The sequence below is a fragment of the Platichthys flesus genome, chromosome 8 (genome assembly GCF_949316205.1).
Source record: "Platichthys flesus chromosome 8, fPlaFle2.1, whole genome shotgun sequence".
NCBI lineage: Eukaryota > Metazoa > Chordata > Actinopteri > Pleuronectiformes > Pleuronectidae > Platichthys > Platichthys flesus.
Window position 1 is genome coordinate 6404260 of NC_084952.1, and position 11191 is coordinate 6415450.

An 11191-nucleotide genomic window follows, 5' to 3' on the forward strand; every position below is an offset into this window, starting at 1 on the left:
ATTACTTTTAGCAGCTGAATCCCGAATACCTGCTCAGGTGCTGTGATGAACGTGAGGATGATGCGAGTCTTGTCTCTTCTTCTTCTTCTTTTGTGATGAGCTGCTCCAACAGTTGTCTGAATGAAAACCTGCTGCTGCTGCTGCTGTTTACATTTCCTGCCACTTACAACTACTTACTGCGTATTACTCCTCCTCGCAGTGTGGTTACCAAAACACGGTGCAACCCGCGGTGCTCTGCTCGACATCACACTGATAGGCACACACTGGCCCACTCTGTTGGAGAACTGGCAGACACTTGTATTTATTTTCCATTTTTTCCCAGGGTAAAGTCCTGTGTACGGGTCAGTTTTTAGGACAAACGCCAACACAAACCAGGGAGGGAAGAAAGTTTCTTGTTCTATACAATACAAACTATGTGATGGACCACTTGTGCGTTGGCCGGCGGATTGAGCAGTTTCTGGGAGAACATGGGCAGCAGGGTATGTGAAAATATCCAGACGGTGTCAGTGGTTTGCGCGTTTTCTTTTTTTCCCCAGTTGTGTTTTCACTGCTTGTGGTGAAAGTTACAGACGTTTATCCCCAAGGTCACATCACATCCAGCCCAGAGACAATGGCCCATGGTTTTTACGCAGCAGCATTAGACTGGTCTCACGGAGCAGGAGTGGAAACCAGTTAACGGCTTTTGGGATGAAACTTCCCAGCTGATACACTGGACGCTTAAGTTGCTGAGAGAACATTTCAAATTGAGGTTTTCTCTTGAAATAAGTGCTTTTCGGTAAAATTACGCTTCTAACGTGGTCGAGGCGCAAAATAGAGGCTCGGTTGCGCTGCGTAAAGTTCAGTGAGCTGACCCTAAAGGTGCCAAATGTCAAGACGAGGAGGTATTTCCAGTGGCCACTAGATGGTATAATATATGCACGCAACGGGTTTGCACAAGGTCACAGCAGCGCTGGTAAAAATTCGCTGCTTAAACCAGCAGGTCAATATGATGACCGGACTGGTTTTATCTTCGTTATTCACATGCAGTTGAGCTGCGGGTGAATTTTTTTCCGACACATTCTCTTTTTATGATAAAGTTGAAGAGCAGTTTATTTTTTCGCGTCTATATTTAAAACGCACAACCATTTATTTTTCATTACTATGCAAGCGTTTATCAAATGACCAGTGATCCAACGTGCATCCGAGGATACAGGCCGAGCACTACAGATTTATTTCGTCTTTAAAAAATGAAAAAATAAATCTGCGGCACAGACGCCTGCAGGTTCGGTCATTGAACATTCATGTGCAGAAAATAGACCCATTCACCAAAGACTTCGCACTGACACTGAAACGACTAAACTAAAGAAAACCAGATAATAAAAGTCAGCTATTTTTTTTATTTCTTGAAGTCAAAATAAGGACACATTTTTCATTTAGGATACGAAATTATGATAGCTATAATAATAATCAATAATTATAATAATTGTTTAAACAATATTTACATTTTAATTGATGCAGCAGGATAGTCTTTTATTTTATTTATTTCAGACTTTTTAATACCGTTTCAAACTTCCAATAAAAGCTTAGGTTCTCAGTACTACTTTGTCGGGGCTAGTTAAACTAATACTTACAGAAATCTACATTTTCAAAAACTCTAAACTTTATAAGTGTGCAGGATATTGAGGATGTGTGATGTGAGGCTGCAGAGAAACCTGTGCGTCCTGCAGCGTGCACACGCGACGGCATGGGTCACAATCCACATCTGCAGCCACAGATGTTTTTCCACTTCCTCACACACACAGCTGCAGTGACACAATATAACTCTATTATAGTAATATCTCTATATATATTATATCTTTGTTGAATCATCGTACTTTCCTACAAAAAAAAATGGTCAACGTCAAAAACGAAAACAAACAAGATTCAATTTTATGATGCAAAAGGTGACAGAATTTATTATGAGAAGTGTAATGTGAAAATCGACCTTTTTAATAAGGGGTTTTCAGTTGTTTTATAGTGACACTTACTTATTTATTTTCTGAAATAGCTGTCAGTGTTTCTTGGGCTTTGCACAATCGGATCTACTCAGACAATGACACTAACCTGTTCTAAGATATATTCATCGTTTAATGAAACACTGCTTAATAGAGGCAATAGTGCGTCAATTTCTACTTTTATCTCGTGGAGTGGGTTGTGTATGCGTTGAAATTGGTTTTCCGCACAAGTTGAGGCCTACCTGGTCATGGTGATCCATGATGCAGGTCGAGGAAGAGACGAGGATGTGCAGATCGGACAAAACGTGAGAGAATTGCGAACAATCTGACACGCGTGGGTCAGAACCTGAAATGCAAAGGTTAAAAGTGACCTTTACGCGCCAGACTCCCAGCAGACCTGATTGGATGCTAAAGGGTTAACTTTAAAAAAAGTGACAAATCCGGATAATTTATTGTCCTGATGCTGCATTCGGGTGTTGCAGAGAAAATAGGAGACAATACTTTAACATTTATATTCGACTGGTGCTGCAGCCAATGTGCTTTCTAGAGATCCCAGACTTTTACGCACGGGACGACGTCTTTTTTACAGACTAGACTACAGGATAAAAATCCTTCACATTAATCCTCAAATACTTACAAATTAAACAAATAAAATAAACAGGTTTATTGTCACAAGTCCCGCAGATTGCTCTCCGGTTTTGGGGCTGTTTCCGTTGAAATACACATGTGTTGTTGCAAACTTCATGTCAGTTTTTGCCTCCTGTGAAAAGCGTCCACCAAACTTTCCTTCAACTTTTTCCCACCCGGTTGAAAGTGGCATGACGTAGTTTACAGTGGCCAATGGTGAACGAGCTTTCCTCCTCTCCGGGCCAATGGGAGACTTCGAGGAGTGCCTGTCAGTCACAGGTGAGGGTGGACGTTAAAAACATTGGGTGAAAAGAGCCAGAGACTGGAGCGAGCCCGGGCTGATGGCAGAGCTGTACGGAGCAGCAGCATCGTGCCTGCGGATGTAGCAGAAACTTTTCCACGACTTCTCCCGCGGGGATGCGACCAGGAACCAGCTCCAGAGGGGGAAACAAGTCAAGCAACAGCAGAGCTCCACTGAGGAAGTAGTTTAAAATGTGGATGAACTGACATTTACTCCATTATCCGGGCTGGTTAATCACTCAACTTCAACACCGAGCAAACTTTGTTTTTTGGCATTAGTGAAAATGGCCGTTCGTGGCAACTCGCTGATGCCTTTCTCGATCCAAGCCATCCTGAACAAAAAGGACGACAGCCGACACTTGCCAGATTTGGACATGTGCTTCTCCAAGACGACGTGCTGGAAAATATTTGGGGAGATGAACGGTGGCTCGAGGAGGGACGACGGGGAAACTTGTGAGCCGACGGACCAGAAAAGTTACGACTCAGACTCGGGACTCAGCGACGACAACGACAGCAAGACTCCGGCCGCGTGCAAGTCGGAGAAGGACGGGGACGCAGCGTCTGACGTGCCGGAGGAAAGTATGCAGGAGGAGACGGACCAGGAGTCTGCAGCTGCGGAAAACGCAAAGAGTGACAGTGAACCCAACAATGCCACCGGTGAGTAAGACAGAAAGACCCACATGCAGCTGTACACAAAGTAAAAATACACCGCGATTCTTGGATTTGACCAAAACCACAATGACGTAATCAAAGTTTGAGTTAAAGAGCCTCACGCTCCTTTAATGCTGATGTTTTAAACTGCTGGTACACTTGTGTTGGATCATCGAGTGCAGTGATTGTGTTTTCGTAGCGTATCAGGCCTGTTGGCCAAACTCATCCTCATCCTGCTAACTTTTACGCACAGACTGTTCAACTTTTACGCACAAACTGTTCAACTTTTACGCACACTTATTAGTGGATTCCCTGGGTTTGTTCATATACCACAAGTGTTTATAAGCATTTATAAGATGTCATTACCGTTGTAATCTAACTAATGCTACATTGAGCAGATTTATCATTGGATTTAAGTTGTAAACAAAGATGATTGAAGCCAGTTTAAAACAAAAATAACTTTAAAAGTTGTTATCTTCAGTCCTGTAGCAAATTTGATAGATCTGAAGGAGTTAATGTTTTATTTAAAAACAGCATACATCCGCATAAAGAAAATCTAACATGATTTATTCACAGCAAGGAGCTAACATGGAAAATAGAAACCGTGCATGTCCCTACTTTACTTTCATTTTAACTTTTTGTTTAAAAACATCCATCACCTGATTAACACATGTGATTCCAGTTGTTTCAGAATATGAGACAAATACAGGTATTGACTTGTGTGCCCTGTCTCTGTGCCTCCCTCTCCACAGACTCCAGCACCCTGGACGAAAAGAGCCTTGATCAACCCAAACAGCGGAAGAAGCGCTCCAGAGCCGCCTTCTCCCATGCGCAGGTCTTCGAGCTGGAGCGCCGCTTCAACCACCAGAGGTACCTGTCCGGGCCGGAGCGGGCGGACCTGGCGGCCTCCCTGAAGCTCACAGAGACCCAGGTCAAGATCTGGTTCCAGAATCGTCGGTACAAGACGAAGCGTCGCCAGATGGCCGCAGACCTGATGGCGTCTACCCCGGCGGCCAAGAAGGTGGCGGTGAAAGTTCTGGTGCGGGACGACCAGAGACAGTACAGCCCGGGAGAGATCCTGCGGCCCCCGCTGCTCTCCCTGCAGCCGTCCTACTATTACCCCTACGCCTACTGCCTCCCTGCGTGGACACTCTCTGCGTGCGCGGGGAACCAGTGACAGCTCGGTGACTGTATTTATTGTTTTATTTGACTGTTTGATTTCCCGGGAGCAAAAAAACAACAACTAAACTATTTTTCCTGACAAGAGGAGGAGAATTGTCTGATTGAACCGGCTCGTCGTGCTGTCCAGGCCAGACCAGGGCTTCCCCAACATCTTCCACATCCTCAAATACTTTTAAAAGACTCCTTATTATTTTTTAGTAAGGAGGAGGAACCCTGTTAAAGAAGATCTTTTCACTTTTTAGGGCTTTTAGTGTCTCAGCTGTGGGGGAGCAGGGAGACTGGACGTCTTTATTAAATGTTTGTATGTGAACCTCTAAGGAGTGACACAGTAATAACAGTAACGTATTCCTCTCTGTGCCCGGGAGCCCCTCGAGGACCTCTGAACACCCCACTTTAGGACCCGGAGGCCTAAACAGACTGAAAAACGTCCCCTGATGCTGGTTTATATTTTACATGCGCCTTCCTACCTCTGCAGTGATTGGAAATCGACATATTCCATTGACTTTTCAAAGAAACTGTCTCTGTTACAGATTGTGTGGGATGTGTGTGTGTGTGTGTGTGTTTGTTTTTCTTGCTGTGTTTGTAAAGGTAAGATATTTCAGCACTTTTCATCATATACGTTACATTATTTCAATGTAAGAAACATTATTGGACATGTACAGTGTCAGACTGAGAAGAGGCAGTTTGTTGTGTTGCTGGCCTGAAAGTGTTCGTGTGGCAGTAAACACACCAACCTCCTTTTGATGAAATGTACATGAACATGTAACTCGTGTTAAATGACTGTTTAGATCGAAAAAAAAACATTAAAAACATATCAGGCATTAATTTTACCTGGATGCAATTTTATTTTAAGGATTTTACTATGATGTGTAATACTGGGACACGGACAGAAATATTTTAATAACACCAATAAAACGGTAAATAATTATAAACTGAACATATTTTCTTATTTTACGCAGCGATGGTTTGCAAATTAAGTTATAGTGACAACTGCACGCAAACACAATTACTAATCATTTATTGCTTTTTCTTGCCCTTATCGCGTAAAACCTCGATGGTTAGCGATTCAAACGGGTTTTAAACCTGCATGTGGCGCATCTTCTCCTGCCTTTTAGTCATTTTAGTTGAAACAAACTGAGAATATGACTTATCATTGGCAAAACCGATTTATGAAAACTTTTCTGAGGAATGAGATCACAAAGGAAACTGAAACTAAATGTAATTGGTCTTTAAGAAACGTATTTACCCATTGAATTTGAACGTTACTAGGAAGACTCATTATTTTTTGTGATTCAATGTCTTTAATTTCACTGCCATTATGAGACCGCGTATTGATCCCCTGGGCCACCAGGACTTTCCTCCTGAACAACACCTGTCAAAGAATGATGAATAGCGGTGTGATTCTCGGACAGTGTGAACTGACAGCTACCTTTAGCGCTGCATGTCAACACAAGGAGAGGAGTATTCCGGGGTTAAGGAGGCCCGTGTCACTGCGCCTACATTCAAACCAAAGACGGAAAACACGGTTTCTCATTTTGTGGTATTTACAGACAGGAACGTTTTCCTGTAGCTTGTCTTGATCATTTTGGGCCCAACGCTGAAGTTGAAGTATTTCGGGAGTAGCTGAACCATTCGGTGTTATTATGTGTGCAGTAGCAGCCTGAGTGTTAAATCGGGGTCAGTGGGGAGCTGCCGCACATCAGCCATCCATCTCCAGCCTTATGAAATACCTACACTCCTCACACACGTACACGGATACTGTAAATCAGGAGTAAAAAGGTGTGCCTGTGCAATAGATCTACGATTTACTGATTAGTATGAAGAGGAGGAGATTAAATCTCTATTTGGTGATTTCTTAGACACGGTCACAGATTATCACAGCACATGTCAGCTCACTGAGTCACATCCTGGGACCCAGATGGGAACACCTCTGTATTTCAGAGCTGCCAGCGCTGCGTAATGACATTGTGCTTGTGCGCACAGGCGGCTTTACGCACCAATACGCACCAACACTCTGGCATAGTTCGGGATTTGGTTGATCCACGCCCCATCATATTTAACCCTAAATGGTACAGACATTCACGAAGGCGCCTGTTTGTCCTAAAATCTGATTTGCTCGATGCAGGTATATATAGGCCACGCGAGGCCATCTCCAGCGGCAGTGATGCTCCTCATTGTCTTCTCTGGAGCTGAAAGGACTAAGGAGTGGACCGTCCCACATGACTTCCTTTCATACCTGCATGTGGAGACATCTGATATACAGAGACATATCGCGGCTGTTTTTCCTCTCAACCTGCGTTTGTTGAAATACAAATACCCTCATCGGTTGTGCATTAACCCCATTCCAGCGGCGTGATTTGTTCGACTTCACGTTTATTGCATGGGAAACGCACAATTTAATTTGCAAATTTGGTTTTGAATACATTGTATTTGTGAACTGAAAAATATAGATAACGGGTACACCTCCACATAATGTGTATTTTTTATGAACCTTATGAGCAAAAGTACGCACTTACAAGGAGGTTTACGCACGTAAGCAAGTTCATTTTCTTATCCAAAGGTAAACATCTATTTTTTATCTCTTGCCTTTTTAAATATCAGGAGGAAAGTTACAATTCTAGTTTTTTTAAAGGCTGTTTTTGCCGGAAAAGGAGAACGTGGAGTTGAAATCGCCGGAATTGACATTGACCGAGGAGAAATCCAAACAAACGTTCATGATTTCTTTGTTATTTGGGTTTTCTTGTTGTAGGCGGATTATTATCATCTCTACGTAGACGAGGTCTGACCCGAACTGAGTCAGGGACAGTTCTGCTCTTGACCTTTGTACTGAGCTGTAATTACTTTCATTTGCACAGACTCCGTTGTTGCAGTTGTTGGTTTGTATCCGGTTACAGGATGGATGACAGAAAATTGACATTTAATAGATATTATTAGACTGAGTTGAACTGAGCATAATTTAGCGCGACTTAAAAGGACCGAACACCATTAGGGTTCAAGTCTCAGACTGAATATGCGCATGGCGCTGCCGAGCTCCTCTGGATCTGCGTCTGCTTTGTGGCGCAGAAACCACAAGAAAATGTGGGGAAGTGAATGGTTTTAAAATACACTCGTTTCCTTTAAATGTCACAACACAGCAGGAGTTAACGGTTCACCACCAAATTACACTGTTAAACGATCCACTTAACTAGTTGTTAAATCTCGTTCCCGTGATAAATTAGTTTTTTAGTGTTGGTACAAATCAACCTGTTGGAATAACTTCTGAACGAAACATTTCTTTATTTTTTATTGTGACAGTCCCGAACACGAAACAAGTTAAATACACAAGCGACAGGGTCACTCCACATTACACCTTTTTATTTATAGACTGGATGAAATGGCATATTTTAACAATCAATAAATTCAATAGTTTTAAGGATTTAATATTTTAAATTATGTATGCTTTGCGTTTTATCAACCTGGTTGTGTGTAGTAGGCTAAAACAACAATTGCAATTTATTTTAAAGCAATAAAATAGAAGTTACGTGTAGTTTGATCTATTTTGTGCCATAATTTATAAATATATTTAGGCTACATGGTGAATAATGCTCTTCTTTTTGTCCCGTTTTCTGTGAACCTGCATGTGGCTTTTTTGACTTGCATGAATGTTATTCATTAATGTTTGAAGCAGTGAAGCTTTGCAAATGGAAAAACCCCACATGGTTCAATTGAATATCTGGGTTCAGTCGAGCTTTAAATGATGTTATTTAAAAGAAAATCACGATTTCATCCCAAGTAACAAAATATATAAACTAACCAATCTCAAGTTACATGAGGATGTTTTTTATTTTCGTTTATTTCTGTGCATTTTAGTGGATCTTTCGTGAAGTTTATTACGATAAACATTCCCACATTTTCTCCCTTCTTCGCTTATTGATTCATTAATTTGTGTTAAATCCCTTTTTCCCAATAGAAAAGTTAAACTTATTTTAGAGGAGCAGTTTGCAGGATACATTTTATTCACTTATCGCAACCAACCCACAAGGAGTAGAATTTATCCACAAACCATCTTTAGTGGTAAAGTCTCATCATCTTGATCAGTCTCCACAGCAGTTTCTCAAGACACTATCAGACTTCCGGTTTGGAGGCTGTCAATCACACCCCCATGAGCATTTTGCAGGACTCAGTGAAACTGACCTGACAGAGACTTCCACCTGCTTCACTGGGGCCCAGGTGCAAATTCCTCCTCGTCCCCCATGACCGTCCCAGCGACACATCCACCCCCCCCCCCCCCCCCCTGCACCGTGTGAAAGACGAGCACCGTCATTCAGCCTCTGCTTTGTTGAAACAACACCATTGATTTTCTCAGGAAATGTGACTGAGATACAATAATAAGACATAAACGTAGGAGAACTAACTCTCCAACTCTCTAATTTGAAACGAGCGGAAACACATTCATTTTCTTTTTTATGTGCACATACTCGACAACACACACACAGAGAAACAGTTGTATATTTTCCTTGAAAAACCTTTTTTTAAATCAAATTCCACAGGTTGTAGATTTTAGTTGCAGAATGTTATTGTGCAGAATGTAGTGTTGTTATCCTCCTTTGTAACCGATTTAAGTTTAATAAGACTTCAACCTGGTGCCACAAAGGCTATTCCTGGTGATTCAAACTTAATTGTTTTATTATAATTTATTTTATTTACAGTACAGAATAGTTTTGGTGAATATTTGTATGCATGCTCATGAACTCGAAACATAAAAAACTAACAAAAAACATGCACAACAATTAAAGAAGTTATGAACAAAGCAACATTTCTTTTGCACGTGTTTGTATTAAGAGTTTATTCTTGAACTAATGAGGGATAATTCACAAATAAACCAGAGAGAAACCTCACAGAATAACTGTGTTTAAAATCCTCTATTTTGTAATAAATGATATAACTCAGCCTTCTTTTTGGAAATCCATCAGTGTGTCATCTGGAGCAATCACATTACACAGCCGCTGAGGAATTTCTCTGAACTGTGTCGGTCTGAGACTCTGTCTGCTGTGAACTGAGCAGTGGAAAAGGGACATATGACCGTCTGTGAGCAGGTCTCCTCAGGAATAATGTTGAGATTTAAATAGTTGTCTATGGTGGTTAAAAGTGGTTTACGGGCAAAAAGAAAAAAATACTTCAATGTGTTTGTAGGTTCTCTTCAGACTTGACAGTTTAATAACTGAGATCAGTGTTTTTATTCAGGTGAACCAAAATGATAGACATCGTAGTCGGCTCACCCCAGAGAGGCCTTTACAGTTTGATTCAACCTACAGTTCAATGTGCACAAGAAGACATGTGCATGTGTACGTTTTTTTAATAGATGGGCTATATCAATATATATTGTATATTCAGCAGTGGAAATTCCAGATAAAGCACACAAACAGAATATATGTATATTTAGGTTTGAATGCAATGATATCATGTGCAAGTAACACCTCATATTCAGTCGACACCATCTCTGTCTACATTATATCATTAATCACAAAGTTTGAGATCTGCAACACTGAGGTCAAATTGAAAATAAAACAGGTCCCCCCCATTCTCCATCATCTTGTAAAGGGACTCAGGCTCATTTGGGTTTATAAACTAAATTGTTGTAGAGTATTTTGTTCACTCGTATTTGATCAAATGTCTGACCTTGTGTCAGTTAATTCACACACAGAACCTCAGTTAACATTGTCTTCAAGGACTTTACTGCTGCAACCAACAGGTGCTTTTATCAACAATGCATCTTTAATAACTGACTGATTGATCATTGTATAAAATATCAGTAAAACTGCTCTTTTGTCACAACTCTCTAAAAGGTTGGATTAACTATCATAACAGGAGTAATATGTGTCTATATCGTAAACAAAAAGAAAAATAGCAAAAACTTATATTTTGTATTATTTAAATGAGCTGTTAACAGTGGATTTATGGAATTTTACAGAAAAATTCTGTATTTTCTTTGAGTCGATTAATGGTTTCATCCTACTGTACTAAATGGTTTCTGAGTGTCTGAGAAAATAATGACACATTCATGCAAAGTGAGGCTCACCAAAACATGCTTATTTAGGCCTTAGGACCCCTGGTGTCGTTAATCCACCTATATCACTTCCAGGAATCACAGAATATAAGTTTCAAGATTATTGCTAATGCTGAATAAAGAAATAATAACACATAAACAGCATTGTGTTGTTGCAGGGGATTGAGGCAGAGCTCCTGATACTAACAATACATATTATTATATAAGCTGATAATATTCACTGAGTGTAAATTGCACCTAAAGCTGTAGTAGATGTTGTATATTTATGAAAATAAAGAGATATAATACTTCCCTCTGGAGTGTGGTTGAGTAAAAATATACAGGAGAATACAACAGCTTATTAAACAGTATGTAGTATATTTGCATTGAAAATACTTTAAGCTGTACAATTTTAACAATCAATCAATTAAAT

The 11191-nt window shown here is 40.7% G+C and overlaps 1 protein-coding gene across 1 annotated transcript; it reads left to right on the plus strand.

Moving 5' to 3' along the window:
• Nucleotides 1-2962: 2962 nt before the first annotated feature.
• Nucleotides 2963-5603, plus strand: nkx3-2 (NK3 homeobox 2). Its single transcript, XM_062394007.1, has 2 exons — nucleotides 2963-3557; nucleotides 4304-5603. Exons 1-2 carry the CDS (start codon nucleotides 3185-3187, stop codon nucleotides 4726-4728), a joined length of 798 nt encoding a protein of 265 aa, XP_062249991.1. The 5' UTR covers nucleotides 2963-3184; the 3' UTR covers nucleotides 4729-5603.
• Nucleotides 5604-11191: the final 5588 nt, after the last annotated feature.